Source organism: Pseudorasbora parva, chromosome 14 (assembly GCF_024679245.1).
Source record: "Pseudorasbora parva isolate DD20220531a chromosome 14, ASM2467924v1, whole genome shotgun sequence".
NCBI classification, from domain to species: domain Eukaryota; kingdom Metazoa; phylum Chordata; class Actinopteri; order Cypriniformes; family Gobionidae; genus Pseudorasbora; species Pseudorasbora parva.
This window is the reverse complement of record NC_090185.1, coordinates 22,108,856-22,127,010: the sequence shown is the minus strand read 5'-3', so window position 1 is coordinate 22,127,010 and position 18,155 is coordinate 22,108,856. Positions and strand designations below refer to the sequence as shown.

At 35.7% G+C, this 18,155-nt stretch overlaps 2 protein-coding genes across 2 annotated transcripts; both read left to right on the top strand.

The window, feature by feature from the left end:
- Positions 1–4,718: 4,718 nt before the first annotated feature.
- Positions 4,719–17,911, top strand: si:ch211-212d10.2 (uncharacterized protein LOC557710 homolog). Its single transcript, XM_067414804.1, has 4 exons — positions 4,719–4,764; positions 14,597–14,882; positions 15,212–15,327; positions 16,790–17,911. Exons 2-4 carry the CDS (start codon positions 14,711–14,713, stop codon positions 16,886–16,888), a joined length of 387 nt encoding a protein of 128 aa, XP_067270905.1. The 5' UTR covers positions 4,719–4,764; positions 14,597–14,710; the 3' UTR covers positions 16,889–17,911.
- On the top strand, positions 9,511–12,961 carry LOC137039757 (uncharacterized). Its single transcript, XM_067415033.1, has 10 exons — positions 9,511–9,616; positions 9,728–9,808; positions 9,891–10,002; positions 10,108–10,233; positions 10,364–10,447; positions 10,719–10,805; positions 11,189–11,424; positions 11,633–11,792; positions 12,629–12,735; positions 12,911–12,961. Exons 1-10 carry the CDS (start codon positions 9,593–9,595, stop codon positions 12,959–12,961), a joined length of 1,068 nt encoding a protein of 355 aa, XP_067271134.1. The 5' UTR covers positions 9,511–9,592.
- Positions 17,912–18,155: the final 244 nt, after the last annotated feature.

The window sequence follows — 18,155 nt, the reverse complement described above, 5'->3', positions numbered from 1 at the left end:
GACAAATGACATCATGTTTCAGTCAAAGTTTGAGCCTGTGCAAGCCTATATTTTTAAGATACAGCTCACTGTGTAACTAAACATTATATGGGGGAATATTTAAAGCAACATGCCAAAAAAAGATTCTCTCACAGCATTATGGTGAATTGAGTTTGGTTCTTGAAGTGGTGCGGGTAAAGAATGAGTCACTGTGTGAAACTGTACCAAGCATGGAAAACTCTACAAATGCTCTTACTGAGTCCGCTTGCGTGCCAGGCTGCATGGTGCAAGTCCCTTGTCTGGCTTGTTTCAAACAACAGAAATTCTGGCCAACACATAATTGTACTAAATACAATCAGAACAATCCTCATTTAATGCAGTAAACTGCATTTTTTTGAGCTTTCGCAATAGTTGACAAATGAACATGGACAGGATTCTTTGTTTTGACATTTCTGGAATTTTGTAATTTCATTTAAAGAGCACTGTAAACCCTAACACTCAAAATAATGAATTGGTTTGAGTAGAAGCAACTCAATTAAACAAATTAGTTCATACTAATTATGTTTTATGAGTATTTAGAACTGTCTTTTTCATTTGAGTTCCCAAAACGACACATTTGTAGTGCTAATCTAAAGTCTTTCATTGTTTTGAGTTTTATGAAAACTCAAAACATTTAGACAAACTTAAATTGAACCGAAACTGGGCTGGGATTTCTATTTCCCAACATGCTTTGCCATGATACTCATAAGGGACAGTAAATGCCAAAAGTAAGTGCTATATTAAGGTTTATTTATTTATTTATTTATCAAAGTTAATGGGATATTTAGTAGTTTTTAATGTTTTTGTTATTTTCATTTTTTTTTTAGGGTTACTGCATGGTGACGAGTGAGAATGGGCTTAATTTGAGAACAGATTTATGTTAAATGAATTATATTGCTGCCATCATTTAGCAAGTATTATGCTAATGCTACCAAAGCAGTGTGTAACCAATTAGCAATGTAGCATTTATTGAATTAGCAAGCTAATGCTAGTCAAGTTTTCACTACAAATATACACATGATTTTTTTTTTAGTCAAATGAATTCTTACTCAAATATTTTAAGTTCAGAGCAATGAAAATGTATGATTCCAAAATAAAAATATGCAAATTATGCTTACTTAAACTTAAAAAACTTTAAAAAAAAATGTAAGAAACTGATGGCAGCAGATTTGTTGATTGTTAAAAAATGCAATATATTTCTAATCTTGTCAGAGGGAGAAAATGTCTAACATATAGTTTGTTTTATAATTTTTAAAATAAAATAAACAAACACACACACAAACACTCAGGAAACATTCTGCATTTTTACTTTCTCAAAAAAATGTATCCTGTATGATTTATAAGCCTTTTGAAAAGTGGGGACCATCTCACTTTTCAATGAGCCAGTTGTAAAGTGACTACTATTAGCTATTACTATCCTTATGGGGACATTTGGTCCCCACAATGTAATATAAACAAGGACACACACACACACGCACACACACACACACACACACACACACACACACACACACACACACACACACACACACACACACACACACACACACACACACACACACAAAAAAGTGTGTATACGTATATCCTCCACTAAATGCATGCTCATGTTTTCACCATGAATTAAACTTTTTAAGACATTTTTATATTTAGTGTGTATTTTATTTTATTTTTAGCTATTTTAAATAAACCTGTATATAAATATCATTACTAATTTCAGAAAATAAATTTTACAAACGCCATATATACCCTTACAATTGCACAACTGAGTAAAAACATTAGGCTATTAAAAAAAAAAAAAATATATATATATATATATATATATATGTGTGTGTGTGTGTGTATTGACATGATTTTTTTACAGATTCTGATCACCCAGAACAGTTGCTTACATAAAGTTTAAGACAAAAATAACTGGAATTAATTAGCAAACATTCATATTAAGATAATGCATTTAGATAAACTGTTCATTCATTTCATCACTTTACCTCTGTCTTTATCTCCTTATTTCTTTATATTCCTGTATCAGAGGGCTCTGGTCTTTTTGACACATTGGCCATCCGTCATAAATAATTAGGCAACTTTCCAACTTTCACTGGCACATTCCTGTCGGTTAGACGCATGAGAGGCGATGCAACAACACATTCCCAATATTTCTAATTAATATTAATAAAAGTAGCAGTAATAAAACCGGAAAAATCACTCATTTTGGCGCCCCTATGGACGAGTGGCGCCCCTAGCATTTGCCTATTCCGCCTATGCCACGGGCCGGCCCTGAGCTCAGGCTACTATAACCTTATAATCCTGACCAAATATTTCACAATTTATACCATGGAGACACCAAAGACGCTTTAATATATTATGCGAGTATGTTTTACCAGGCTTATATTGATCTAGCTTACTGCAGTGTGCAACAAGTGTCTCATAGTAGCCACAGAGCGAATGCAGAGTAGCATTATAACATATTTTTCAACACTCAAATAATGTATCTAATATGATAATTCATATCTGTGTATGCATGACCATAAAAATCAGAAGCGGTTGTCTGCAGCATAATAAAAGCTGTGTGAAATCCAGGCGTCATCAAGCTACGCCTTTGTTTTGAATAAGCAACGTTTAGCAGTGAAAAATTACATATTGTGGCTTTAATTTAAAGTGAAGTTGAGAATACATGACTGGGGACATGGGAATGTGTCTGTCAAGTGCTTCAAAAAATATGTTTTTTATTTTTCTTAGGTATTAATCATGATGAATTTGTGTTAATAGGGTACATCTATGCATGTAAAACCATGTAGCATGAAAGTTGATTAATATTTTAAGTAAAATATTCAGTATTGATTAATGGGGACAAAAATACACCAAACTGTATGGTCCAATAATAAATACCATGTGAATATACAATTAAGATGACAGATTTAAAAATATAGTAAAAAATACAAAAAAATACCAATTGCAAAGTGGCTCAAGATGGTTTTGAAAGGTTTTCATTTGAGGGCAATGAGTATGCGAAATGTGCTTCTAATGATAAATACGCTTTGAGTGTTTGTCTAGAGCTTGGATGTAATTGACCGGAGAACCTGTTAGCCTACATTTAAAGCTCGTGCTGCGTGAAGCTGTCTTTTGGGTTCAGAATGGTTCTCTCATTTAAGTAGGCCTATTCAGCTCACTCACTAAAGATTAGAGAAAATACAAGGCTTTTTTGACACTGGTCTTGTCCTTTTTTTTCATAGTGCTCGACCAGCTGTTCAGTCATATCGCATCAAGCAAGCATGTAAGCCAACAAAAAATGCTGCACTATATCAGCACAAATTATTTTAGAGAACAAAGTTGCACTGCGATGCACATTGCTGCTAGTTTTGGTGTATGGCTGATTATGCTTATGGAAGTAATCTGACTTAATAAGTTATGCTGATTATGAGTAATTCAGACAAAAGCAAGGGACACAGTGGATTGAGAACAGCTGATTGCATAACACAAAGGTGGACATCACTGAGAAATGGCTTTGTGAAATAGCTAGGGTATTGTAAAATAGCTTGATCAGTTTTTGTTCTTTTTTTGTTTGTTTGCTGTAATCACTGAGAGCTTTATTCTTTGATTTTGAGTTATGTATTGTAATAAGCCAGTAAGGCTTGTTTTAATTTCCTTCCCTATCCACAATATTTTTGAGTACTAGGCTACCAGAATGCTGTAAGCACCTTATTTTTTACAATCAGTCTGCATGATTTCAACACACTTCATACCTCATTTACATTCAAAACTGTTTAGTTTAAAAGTTTAATAAATAATTAAATGATATGGCCGTCATCCCAGTCTTCCCAGAATGAACAAAACTGGCTAAAACCTGCCAATACCCTTATGAAAAAGAAGTTTATTCATCATTCTTAATCCAATCCGGACTAGTCTGACAAAAATTAGATTTTCTCAGCTTTTTGTTTAAAATGTTGCTTTTTAAACAAAACTGCATTAAGATAGAATAAAATGTTTTTTTTTTAATTGGGATATATATATATATATATATATATATATATATATATATATATATATATATATATATATATATATATATATATATATATATATATATATATATATAAATAGTAGCCTACCTTTATACTTAAAGTGCAAAAACAATATTTAAACAATAAACTATAAGTATGCTATGATGTTATGTTCACTAAACTAGTACTGAGTGTATACTTCAGTTTCAATCATGAACTAAAAAATGTATTTGACTATTATGACTGTCAGTAGGCCTACCTATAAGTTCCCTTGTAGTAGCCTAGGCTTTGGTTGCAGAAAACCTATGTAAACTAGTTGAGTATAAAATTGTACTACTGTTACACAAGTATACTGGTAGCCTACTTTCATACACTAAAAAGTAGGGCAATTTAGTCTCAAGTAGGCTATAGAAACACTTACAAGTTGAACACTGATATTAGTATATAGTTTAACATAAAGTACTTTAAAATATACTTGAACTTGAAGTATATAAAATGAACTTTAATTACCTACTTATTTTTGTAATGGTAAGCTAGTAAGTTAGACTTTTAGTTGTTATTCCAGCCTTGTCATTTTAGAGGTGTTTAGTCCACTTTTAGCTTGTCAGGCTGGGACTATACCAGCTCAGATGAACACCAGCTTTTAGTTCAGGGTGGTTTTAGCTGTTGGTTTTTTTCCCCATCTTCCCTCACAGGGTTGTTAAACGAGCATTTGGAGAGCCCTCTTCGGTGACAAGGTGGTACAGCCTACCCACGTAGGAGGGGACGTTCTCGCGACCTTGTGCAACGTTCCCTAAAAGTTATCTGAAGGTAACGAAAGTTCCGAACCTTTACAGAACATTAGGGACGTTCTTGGAACGTCCTCCTTTGGTTATGAAAGTGCTGCAGTTCAAGGTTCCTTATATGACTTTAGGGGGACGTTCTATTTGGGGCATTTTATGGTCACATAGCAAACGTTACAGAGAGGACATTTGAGACGTTAACAGAACGTTCTCGCATGGTCCTCTGTTGGTCATATAATAACGTTCCCAAAGTGACTTTAGGGGAACGTTCCATACTGGTTGTTATATGGTCATGAAACAACGTTACAAAGAGGACATTCGGGACGTAAACAGAACGTTCCCATACGGTTCTCTGTTGGTCATATAATAACGTTCCCGTTATTACTTTAGGGGGACGTTCGATATTGGTTATTATATGGTCACACAACAACGTTACAAAGAAGACATTTGGGATGTTAACAGAACGTTCTCCCATGGTCCTCTGTTGGTCATATAATAACGTTCCCAAAGTGACTTTAGGGGAACGTTCCATACTGGTTGTTATATGGTCATGAAACAACGTTACAAAGAGGACATTCGGGACGTAAACAGAACGTTCCCATACGGTTCTCTGTTGGTCATATAATAACGTTCCCGTTATTACTTTAGGGGGACGTTCGATATTGGTTATTATATGGTCACACAACAACGTTACAAAGAAGACATTTGGGATGTTAACAGAACGTTCTCGCATGGTCCTCTGTTGGTCATATAATAACGTTCCCAAAGTGGTTATTATATGGTCACACAACACGAAGCATGGGATTTTAAATAATATAATAAATAAAAAGAAAACAGATAGAATAAAAAAAAAAAAAGAATAGAGCAAGCTAGTTAGAGGTCTTTACACATACACACACATACATATACAATTGCATAATAAATGAAAATAAAATAGAATACAAAAATATTAGAAAGGTAGTTCGATTTTTTTAAGAATAGAATTAGAATAGAATTAGAATAGTGAGTTTTTTATATATATATATATATATATATATATATATATATATATATATATATATATATATATATATATATATATATATATATATATATATATATATATAAACAAAAACACAAAAAAAAAAACTGCGTGAGCGATTCAGGAAGGCAGCTGCTTGAACCTCATTCTGGGAAAAGACTTATTTATTTATTTTTTACCATGAAGAAAAAAATCAATCGGATGAGTCACGTTCTGCACATCTGAGAAGAAGAAACAGGTAAGACGTTTATACATTACAATAATGAACGATTTTTCATGAGAAATGTTCGCCTATCTATAAGACGAATAAAACACGACAATTTTACAACCGGGAAATATGACATTGGGTTTATTTGCACTTCAACATTTTTAAATAAATTGTAAAAATAATACTAAATTACAATTATTATAATATGAATTATTTATTAGTAAATAATACTAAATTATATATATATATTTTAATTTATACTCATTTAATTTATATATTTTGAATTCTAATGTATTATTTCTTGCTAACAGACGCTGCTAAGTATAAATTAAAAATTAATTATTTAAATTAATTAAAATTAAAATTAAAATTAAATAAAAATAAAAATTAAATTAAATTAATGCATTTAGCAGACGCTTTCATCCAAAGCGACTTACAGTGCATTCAGGCTATCAATTTTTACATATCATGTGTATAAGTATAGTATAACACACCGTTGCCATAAAAAACAAAGCGTTGCTATGGACGCAGGATTCGACGGAAATGGCTATTTTCTTTATTATTTTGTTTATTATTATTTTTTCACATTATCCTTTACATAATATAACGTAATTATTAGTATTATAACGCAATATATAATATACATATTTTTTTATATAAAATAAAAAACGTTTAACACAAATTCTAAATCTGTCAGCGGGTAACGTATATAAGCTCGGGTCTGTGACCATCGCGCTCACACACAGCGTACTCACACCTCTCACTCACTCAGTGGACATCCCAACTGGACATCCCAACTGTCAGTTTCTCTGAGGTAAATATTTTAATTAACCATTCTATTTAAATTAAAAACACAAAACAAAATTACATAAAATGTATGTATGATATAAATAATAATAATATGGAATTATAAGGACAGTAGCTTTTGAGCGAAATTTTCTCATGGTAAAACGGCCGTTTCCACAAGAAATTGAATAAATTGTCATAAAATTGACGGACTGTCTTTTCCGGTAATAAATGTAACACATTTACTCAGACAAACTGCTTTTCCGTCTTTTTCTATAACTTTATACCACTCTTCCGCACTGTCATCGCCGTTATTTGTCGTTAAATACCGTTATGTTTACGCGACGTCATTTGGTCTAAAGAAGTAGCTTATCCTTTTCAGATAAGCCCATTAATTTTTTAGGGTCTTTCATGTTAACATTAGCTAGGCCTACTTTAAAATAAATTATGAATACCATTAATATCATTATTGTAAATTATACTTTATTTTTTTGAAAATTAACGCGCCTTCTCACAGGCTTGGCTGTGAGCGCGCACGCGTCCCTGAGCCTTGTTATACTTTCGCCTGTCTCCGCTGCGCGAGCCTCCGCTGACTGCGCGCGCTCCTCCCCAAACGGACGAGGCGTTTATGCTTGACGCGCTCGCCGTTGTGCGCGCTGTTACAAAAAATCCGCTGCACACTGCCAGGCGAAATGGGGTCTTGCGGACCCAACGCGCACGACCGCCCCCTCCCCTCAGTTGGGGACACTAACATTATTATCAAAGTCAACTAAATATACAAATAGAATTTATTAATTTGGTCATATATAATTCTATAAACTATCTAAATTAAACTAGCCAAATCAAATTTTGTTGCAATGTTGTCCTGTTTAACACTGTGAAGCTGCTTTGAAACAATCGTCATTGTAAAAGCGCTATATAAATAAAGTTGATTGATTGATTGAAATTACACTTTAATGCACAACAGGGTAGGCAATTCACAATTCAGGCATTGTATCTAATATCATCTGTATCATTTGAAGTAACAGTTGTAAATAAAATTGTCCCACGTTGATGTGTATGTGATTTCAATTCACTTTGTCTCTTTTCTGTGCTTTCCAGACCCTGCCCTACAGACAGATTACCATGATGTCATCTCAGAAGGTAGGCTTGTCTTGCAAAAAAGGTTTTCAAATGTACAGCATATTGCTGACAAGCCAGAAAAAGGGAGCGATTTCACAGCAATGTGATAAGTTCAATGTTATATCAAGATGTTTTTCACCTTATAATGTGGTGTGAAAGATCACTGTATTTGCCATAAAAAATTATGATCTTTAGGTTTTTTACTTAAATTACATGCGTGTACCCATTTGCAGAGAAAAAAACACATAGCTGTGTCACACAACTGGATGCCTGCAGAAGCTAGGAAAAGAGAATATAAACGACTATGGCAGAGGGTACAACGTAAAATGAGAAATGCGCACATTAACGCAGCTGGTCCTAGTACTGTGCTAAACAATGAAGCACACAATCCCAGGGACACTATGCCAATCTGGAACCCGGGCCTAAAAAATGCAATGACTGGAGAATCTAATAGTGACAGCGATGAAATGTCGTTTGTCAATACTGACATCAGTGCAGTCACATCCCTACAACATACAATGGCAGAAGACACAGAGAATATGGTTCTTGATTATTCGAGTAGTGACATGGATGGAGAGTTTTTTCAGAATACTGCCAACATTGATATGCCCACTGAAAATTTAGAAGAGGAGTTAAAGAGGTGGATCAATGAATATAACATCAAGCACAATGCTGCAGAAAAACTGCTCAAAATTCACAAAAAACATCATCACGAAAATGCTGTGTCCCCTTTCAGCAATCTCCAAATTGACATGATCAAGTCTTTCCCTGCTGACTACATGCACCAGTGCTGCCTGGGAGTGATGAGAAAAATGCTCCTACTATGGTCACAGGGCAAGTCGGGGCATCGGCTATCGCCGGCTCAGCTGAGGGAGGTCAATCAGAGGCTAAGGAACTTGAGAAATGACATACCCCATATTTTTGCCAGGAAGCCACGCAGTCTGGAGGAATTGGAGAGGTGGAAGGCCACTGAATTCAGGCAGTTTATGCTCTACACTGGCAAAGTTGTTCTCCGGGGAATCCTGCCAGAAACCCTGTACAGTCATTTCATGGCCTTTAGTGTGGCTTTGTGTATACTGGTGTCTCCACATTTAACACAAACCCACAATGTGTATGCCCATGAGCTCCTCACATATTTTGTAGAACAAGGCCGGCATATATATGGGAAAGAATTCCTAGTGTACAATGTGCACTCACTGCTTCACCTCACTGCTGATGCCACCACATATGGATCATTAGACAAATGCAGTGCCTTTGCGTTTGAGAGCTACCTGCACCAGCTAAAGAAGATGGTTAGATCAGGAAACCATGTTCTAGTCCAAGCAGCAAAACGGCTCCAAGAACGTTCACAGATTCCTATACAAACAAGTGAAGAGAAACCAATACAATTGAAACATCCTAATAATGTTTACATTGTTAGCCCAACATCCTGCTGTGAAGTTCTGGAGAGGACCAACTCCGGAAAGCTCTTATGTAGAGTCTTCTCGCACTTAACGTCGTACCTTTACGAGCCATGTGACTCGATGATCTATGGAGCCTATGTATGTGGTCCATCAAAGATGGAGATCCTGGACAAGACAAACTTGCAAGGAAGGGCAATGATCCTTGAGGACGGGCATGGCCGCAAAGTTGTCTTTTCTCTCCTTCATGACCTCGATTAATGAAATATGGAAATATGTACATAGTTAGTATTATTTTTTTTTCTGTCATTGCTTTAATGTCTTAACTTAGATTTCATATACTGTATATTGACCCTCTTTTCTAAGGAGTGTCTGTTCTTCTGTTTGTAATGTAGGTTGGATTTTACATAGTTATTTTTGAACAAGAAAATGCAATTGCTGTGGCGCCTGCATTATGGGTAGAGGAGGTGAATGGGGTAAGGGTACGCACGCACACACACACACACACACACACACACACGTAATACCGGAAATAACATATTCCCTGAAATGTTTTAGGTTCTGATTTGCTACTGGCCCCCCAGAAACGCTGCTGCCATGGCAAAGGCGTCCCAAAGGCCAGATAAGGAGCTCTGGAAGCGGCACAAAATAAGAATACTCTCCGAGACTGGTGAGAAAACTGAATAAATATATAGTCATATGGAGGTACACTGCCTTTACACAGTAAAATGATTACAAAAACTAAAAAGACAACTCAAATTTACTCTGTCCTTAGACAACTATAAGACAGCCCGAGAACGAGCCAAAAAAGCTGTAGAAAGTTCAAATGTGGACACAGAAGAAGAGGTGCTAAAAGAGCGGAAAAAAAAAGTACCATCAAAATACTGGACCGAGAGTGAAGGTAAACACATGCGATTGCTTTTTGTCATGCATTACTCCACTGTTTATGTATAAAAATCATGCCATGATTACAGAGAAAACTACTCTATAAAACTAAACTATATATAAACTGTTTCATCCTGAATAAATAGGAGAATGTGAGATTCCTACCAAAAAAAGGAGAAAAATGTCCACATCCTCTCAGAAGCCATCAAGCCTCCCAAAGCCTCCAAGTTGTAAGTAACAGATTTAACTTTTGGTGTCATTTCTTGTGTTGTGTTGATTTGATGGTGGTGCGTCAATTAGTGAACAGGCAAAATAAGTGCATTGCCAGCTGACGGGAAGAAGCTATTTTGTGTAAAATAGAGTACAAACAGATTTCTAATGAAAATCCTATTTTAAAATAGGATCCTATTTTTTGTCATGGGATTTTGTGTAAAATTCCTTGTGAAAGTACTCAACTCCCCTGAACTGAGTTTATCCCATGCTTTCAATGTCTGTTTTTAGACAAACCACCTACTGACATCACAGCTCACTCACCTGAGGAAGATGAGCCATCCCTGCCAAATCTTTCAGCTAATAATATTTTCCATGGTATGCATTTTTAATGTTGATATTCTGTTCATCTGTTAAGATAAATGTTTTTTTTTTAAATCTTCAATAAATTAAGATTATGGCTGCATTTTTTTACTGTCTTCTAATCTCAATCTCTGTTACCTTAAATTATACATTCATCTCTGTAAAGCTGCTTTTAAACAATTTGCATTGTTAAAAGTGCTATATAAATGAAGATGACTTGACTTGACTTACTATCCAAATTAGACCATAGCTATTGCATCTGGCAATACAGTCATGCCAATGTCTATATTTTATTTCTTGAAGTACCACACATATGCCTGAATACTAAGCAAATAACTAAATGTCAAGATGAACCCCCCCCTTCCAATATCATCATCTCACCCATCAAAATTTTTCAGATTTCCAGCATCTCATCGAGCAATCTGAGCAGCGGATGCTCCTCACAATAGAGAGAATGTCGACAGATATTTCTAATTCTATTGAGCGTCTGATCCAGGCTATTCAACAGAATCGTCCTGGTCCGGCAACCATCACAACACCACCACAGGAGATCATTGAGAGGCCCTGCAAAACATTGCAGGAGCTGCAAGCTTTCATATTAAAACTTGAGGGCCCAGAAGGGAAAAAAAGGATGGTATGTTGATATAGCACAGGGGTCAGTAACCTTTTTGTCACAAAGTGACATTTTTAAGTTCAAAATGTAGATTTGTGTGCATGTAGGCTAAATTATCTGAATGAAATACATACACCTCTCGCATTTGCTTGTGTGTCAGCAATTAACCCTGCTCCATGTGCCATTGCAATACTAACATTTGCTTCATTTATCTTTATATGTTGCATAGATACAGTTTTTGAGCCTGATGGGAGGTAGCAACATTGGAGACGCTGTGAGGAGAATCCTTCGGAAAATAGCCACCAATGAGGCCTGGTCAAATTACAGCCTGAAAGGCCGAAAAGGAAAACTGACCTTCATTGGGACAGCCCTCCACCATATTGTTTTAAGTATGCTTTTCAAAACTTTTCTCTTCTTTTCACTTCATCATGCAAAATTTTAAAGAGCAAATGATAAACAGAAAAATGTCTGTACTGTCCCTGTACCTTCGAATAATTTGTTTTCTCGTTTTTGACTTCTAAACGGGGAAAAAACAAGTAAACAAAAAAAAAAAAATCATTTTATTCAGCAAGGATGCATTAAATTGACCAGAAAAGAGAGTTAAGATTTACATTTCAAATAAATGCTGTTTTTTTCTTTCATTCATCAAATAACCCTGAAAAAACACAAAAATTTGAAGAAGCACAACTGTTTTCATCACTAATAATCATAAATGTTTCATATGGTTTTAGTTTTACTTATTCACTTATTCATATTGCTCATAAAGTTTACTTTTGGATGTCAAAACTTTATTAAAATAAACTAAACAAATAAATGTAAATGTAAATATGAGAATTTAAAACATAAGAAAATAACAGATGCATTGTGATATAGGTGACAAAATATTGTGAGAAAATAGATATGAAGTTATTTAATGAGCTTCCTCACTTAACCATCTATCTGTGCTTCCTCAGCAATGAAGTTCCACATTTCCGAACACACGAAAATGCATGCAGCAAATATTTTCTTCAGTTAACTCCAAATTTCTCCCACATATTGGACTTGATTTTTGATGACGTATTGTCGACAACTTTACAAACTCCTCCACTAGTTATTCTTTTCTTAAACTCCTCAGCATCCATCTCGATGACTGCAAGTAGAGAGCGCCAGCGGTTATGATGAACTTTTAAAAGTGGAAGTATATGTAAAATTATAGATTCCTGTTTTTTTTTTTTTTCTCTTCTAGGTGCTTGTGCCAAACAATTTCCGAAACACACAGAAAAGGAAATTGATACATGTATAGGGGAAACCCTCAAACATGCACCTCACCGTGCCAAGTTGGTCGCGACACCTGTAAGTTGTTTTATTCAATGAGAGCTCTCTCTCTCTCTCTCTCTCGCTCTCGCTCTCGAATCAAATAACTGTTTTGATTTATTTACTTAGTACCGGTCCTTATAAACAAAGTGGAGTTAAAAGTAATTAAAAAGTCGTTGAAGTGATTGGTAAATATAATGTTTAATTTTTTCAGGCAGCGGAAGAAGAACTTCGGGCACCTCCTGAGGATGGAGACAGTGACTGATACACACACACACACACACACACACACACACACACACACACACACACACACACACACACACACACACACACACACACACAGAGTATATATTTAATATAATTATTTTTTTTTGTTATTTGTTGTTCACCATTTACATAACATTAAATGAATATAAATATGTGTTCTTGTTGTTATTACTGTTTCCTAATATTTGTGTGTGTATTGTAAGGGTGGATCGCCTACTGCTGACTGCAGGGTTGCCGAACGACTAAAGAAACGTTATCAGCGTGATGGTAGAAAACTGTACATTTCTTGTCTATAACCACCCACTGCAACTTATACCAACGACGGAAATAAGCGCAGTTACAATAGCAAAATATGTGGGAGAGCGCTGCTTTAATGTGACTAGACTGTATTGCAATAGGTAGCACTTCAAAGTCAATAACAAACCAAAACTAGTTAGCAATTCATTTATAATTGAAAGAATTTAATGACAAAATCTGATTATGGTTACACTTAAAATAGTTACAAAATAGATGAATGAGATGATAAAAACGTATACCATTAATCGTACCCAGCATGTATAGAATGTTACCAGAGAGAGAGAGAGAGAGAGAGAGAGAGAGAGAGAGAGAGAGAGAGAGAGAGAGAGAGAGAGAGAGAGAGAGAGAGAGAGAGAGAGAGAGAGAGAGAGAGAGAGAGAGAGTGGCACCCATTTGGCCTACAGGCCTTCAGCATCTTTTTGTCTTTAGGAATTCCAAATGGCCCCACTGATAAGAGAGAGGGGGTGGAAAACAGTAAAACAAATGTCTTTGTTCAATTTCAAATATCTATGATTATTTTGGCTTCTTACAGTATAATATATATATATATATAATTTGTGCAATATATAATTTATTTATAATCTGTTTTTGTTCACACAAAATAAATGACTGATTTTATCTTTGAATGTGTTAAACGTGCATGCTTATTCCTGATTAAAGTTCTGAAAGAACAAGTGTTTTTTGCAGTAAAATTTTAGTTTGGTTCCCTACAGGTCCCTGAGACCAGTGGGGACGTTCTGAAAACGTTCACATAACGTGGTCCCCTAAACGTTCCGATAACGTCCTGAATGTTCTGTGAAGGTCCGCAAAATAACGTCCCCCGACCCTTTAAAGAACTCCACATCATGACCGTCTCCGAACGTTCCCGGGACGTTACTAGGCGACGTCCTTGACACCAGTGGGGACGTTCTGAGAACGTCCTGGGAACATCACATTTGCAAATAAAACATGGTCCCCTAAACGTTCCGATAACGTCCTGAATGTTCTGTGAAGGTCCGCAAAATAACGTCCCCCGACCCTTTAAAGAACTCCACATCATGACCGTCTCCGAACGTTCCCGGGACGTTACTAGGCGACGTCCTTGACACCAGTGGGGACGTTCTGAGAACGTCCTGGGAACATCACATTTGCAAATAAAACATGGTCCCCTAAACGTTCCGATAACGTCCTGAATGTTCTGTGAAGGTCCGCAAAATAACGTCCCCCGACCCTTTAAAGAACTCCACATCATGACCGTCTCCGAACGTTCCCGGGACGTTACTAGGCGACGTCCTTGACACCAGTGGGGACGTTCTGAGAACGTCCTGGGAACGTAGCATTTCTAGCTGGGTACAGCACCAGGAAGCGACAACCCGGTGAGATCAGCGACTGTCGCTGAGCCGAAATAGATCGCGTTGTTTATATCAAACAAGAAATAACACGTTAATGACCCGGTTACCCCACCTCTATGACTTCTCCAGAAGATGAGAGTGTTTCCTGGAGGCTAATAGGCCCTGTTTCCGAGCTGTCCAAGAAACAATGCAGACTGATCTATTCATCTGATGGTCGCGACGCGGATGTTTGTCTGTTTTATATGAGCGGTGAATTCCTCGCGATGGACGCTCGCTGCGCTCATTCGGGTATGTCAATGAATTATTCCACATTGTATTAGCTCATAGGGACGTAAAGCTACTTTAGCTAGCTAGCTAACTAGCTAGCAAAAGTAAAGAACAGTAACTTAAATATCAGTTGTTTTGTTCGGTGTGCGATGATTTGCTTCATTCTCTACGCACCCTTTCATTAAATCACCATGGTAACCATAGTTGCCTAAATGTCAGACAGTAGGCTATATTATGTGATGTCCTGCGAATACGTTTTCAGTATTTCTCTCATTTTGTCTGACAAATAGTAAGCTATGTTTACATGTTAAAGGCTGTCTGAATTGTGAAATGAAATGACTTCACTCTAGGAGGTCCGCTGTGTGATGGAGATATCGAGGAGGCCGATGGGGTTCTTCGGGTTTTCTGTCCTTGGCATGACTATGACTTCAACCTCAAAACAGGGAAATCAAGCACAGGTTTACAGGTAAAGTCATTTTTTGTTAAACATTTTAACTCATATTTGAAGGAACGTTCCAGGTTTAGTGCACTTAAGAATAAAATGTGAGGTAGCCTATTTTGTCGATTACCACAGAAAAAAATATTCAACTTGTAGGCTACCTAAAAATTTATGGAAGCTTGTTCCCGACATGGAATTTAAAAAAAAACGAAAGAAAGATAAATGCGACTATATATCACAATATTTGACTCTTTTTGTCATAATTGCGAGTTTACATTTTGTAATTTCCGGCTTTTCCCCCTCAGAATTGAGATATAAACTTGAAATTGCGAGTCCAATTTCGGGTGGGGGAGTCAGCTTTCAATTCTCTCATGTTCAGGATATGGCCTTCTCTAGGTCTTACAGGTTAGGATCACATAAGGGTGAGTAATTAGCCTAATAACAGGATTTTCATTTTTGGGTGAACTAATAACCCCTTTGTTGGGGGGGTTATTATAATAAACATACTAAAACAATAAAGAACATATCAATTTAGATAATGTTAAACGATTAAAATGACAGATGATAATAAAAAATAAACATCATGCAGTCTCTGTTGTTATTGATTCTTTGAGGAAGTCTAGTGGAAATAAAGTTTGTGCCACACAAGGGCTGCATGTGCAGTAACATGTGTTTATTATGTTTCCTTTGAAACCCTCAATACAAAAAAATGTTGTTGCCTAATTTGTATTAAATCTGGAACATTCCTTAAAGTTATATCAGACATGATTATGTTTTGATAAGCACATATAGGAGAAGATCTAACTTACTTTATATACATTTCTAATGTAATATAATAACATCCTAAAGACCATTTTATACACTAAAGTTCATTACTCGGAAGTAAAGGAGAAGCAGTCAGTCAGTTAAGTTAGCCAGTGATTCAGTTGATGATTCAGCGTCCCCAAAAAGCACTTGTATTTTATATTAAAACCACATTTGTTGTGCCATCACTTTAACTCAGTATGGCACCAAACATTATATCACGCGGTAATGGATTGTACATCAACAGAATCGTACAGAAGTAGCTGCTGCCAAACAGACATTTGGAACGTTCCTAAGAATTCAACTACCATAATTTAGACACGTTTCAATTTAGCCAAGCATCTGCTCTTTTAATAAACAGATTAAATGTGTTCTCTCATGCTGGGAATATAAATAATTGGGTGGATGGACGTGACAGCGAACTCCGTCCAATCAATATAAGGCAAAGTCTCTGTAAACCAATCCATAATTACGACAGTCATCCTGGGGGGCTCGACACCTTGAAATGTTCGGTAATTAGACTCTATTCCCACCACCGGTTAACTTCCACCAGGCTCGTATATCAAAGTACCTTCCTAGCTTTAGGCTTTTACAGCTGTGCAAGCAGAAATAGAGTCAGATGCATTGCAGGCTGCCTTAGTTTTATTTCTTTGACAAAATTTAGTTTTTCCTTTTCTTTTTTTAGCAACAAGTTTATGAAGTGAAATTGGAGGACGGCAACGTATACGTCAAGCACGCAAGCGAGCTCTCGTTGCAACCTTTCGCCCAGGTCAAAGAGCACTGAAGTTCTTGATCATCATCTGTTTGGAGCTCATTACAGTGGGGAATATTTGAAAATAATGCAGTATTTTAGTTGAATAAACTTTCCTGTTCCCCATTTAGCAACTGTTAACATTTGTGACAGTTTGTATATATACACTAAGAATTAAAGATAAATTGTTATTTAATGTGCTACACAAATTACTTCAAATGACACTGTTTTCTGGCATTAAGATTATATATTTTATAATTTATTTTAATTATCTTAACATGTAAATTGGCCATATTTATACGCAGAGTTATCGAACTCAGGGAAAATGGGGTCAGAGACGGTTCATTTAGTCAGCTGTTTTTCAGCGGCTTAGTCTTAGTTTTAGGTTCGTTATACTCCAGAGATGTTAACGTGTTTCTCTCTAGGGCCGTAATAAAGGTTTACAGTTGTAACGTGCCATAATTATTCCCTCCTAGATCCAATCCTCCTGAGTGTTAAGTAGAAATGACTTTCACCGGAGGGAAAAAATTAAGTGACTTCTGAGAATTCCGTTAATGACTTAATGATTCTGTGTACTTGTCTTTGTTAAAAAAAAAAATGGTATACATACATTTAAGCAGCATCAGTATTCTACCCCTATAAAGTATAAGTTAAAGGGATAGTTCACTCAAAAAATTTGATTTACTTACCCTAAAGCCATCCTAGGTGCATATGACGAACAATCAGAGTTATGTTAAAGATGTCCTGGCTAATCCAAGCTTGGGCAGTGAATGGCAGCCCAAAATTTTAAGCCCAAAAAAGTGCATCCATCCATTATAAAAGTAATCCGCACGGCTCCAGGGGGTTAATAAAGTCCTTCTGAAGTGATTCGATGATTTTGTGTAAGAAAAATATCCAGATTTAATGTGTTATAAAGTAAAATATCTAGCTTTTGGCAGACCGTTCACTGCCATTATAATGCTTGGAAGAGCCAGGACATTTTTATAAAACTATTTTAATAAAATTTTAATAAAACAGATTGTATTCGTCTGAAAGAAGAAAGTCATATACACCTAGGATGGCATATATATATATATATATATATATATATATATATATATATATATATATATATATATATATATATATATATATATATATATATGTATATATGTATGTATGTTATCTGTGGTTAAAGCTATGCAATGCTCAAACATTGCCTTTTTTTACAATGTAAAATATGTATGTGTAATTCTTTTTTTTGTGTACATCTTTTGTATTTAAGTTTGATGGAATAAAAACACTGTCAATAGAACATGTT

What these genes read in the sequence shown, in the direction of transcription:
- LOC137039757 (XM_067415033.1), top strand. Translation starts at nt 9,593, where the DNA reads ATGAAATATGGAAATATGTACATA. An exon ending in AAGAATACTCTCCGAGACTG is followed by an intron (nt 10,003 to 10,107) that starts GTGAGAAAACTG and finishes CTCTGTCCTTAG; the next exon opens with ACAACTATAAGACAGCCCGA. An exon ending in AGCTAATAATATTTTCCATG is followed by an intron (nt 10,806 to 11,188) that starts GTATGCATTTTT and finishes AAAATTTTTCAG; the next exon opens with ATTTCCAGCATCTCATCGAG.
- si:ch211-212d10.2 (XM_067414804.1), top strand. Translation starts at nt 14,711, where the DNA reads ATGACTTCTCCAGAAGATGAGAGTGTTTCCTGGAGGCTAATAGGCCCT. An exon ending in CGCTCGCTGCGCTCATTCGG is followed by an intron (nt 14,883 to 15,211) that starts GTATGTCAATGA and finishes ACTTCACTCTAG; the next exon opens with GAGGTCCGCTGTGTGATGGA. An exon ending in AATCAAGCACAGGTTTACAG is followed by an intron (nt 15,328 to 16,789) that starts GTAAAGTCATTT and finishes TTCTTTTTTTAG; the next exon opens with CAACAAGTTTATGAAGTGAA.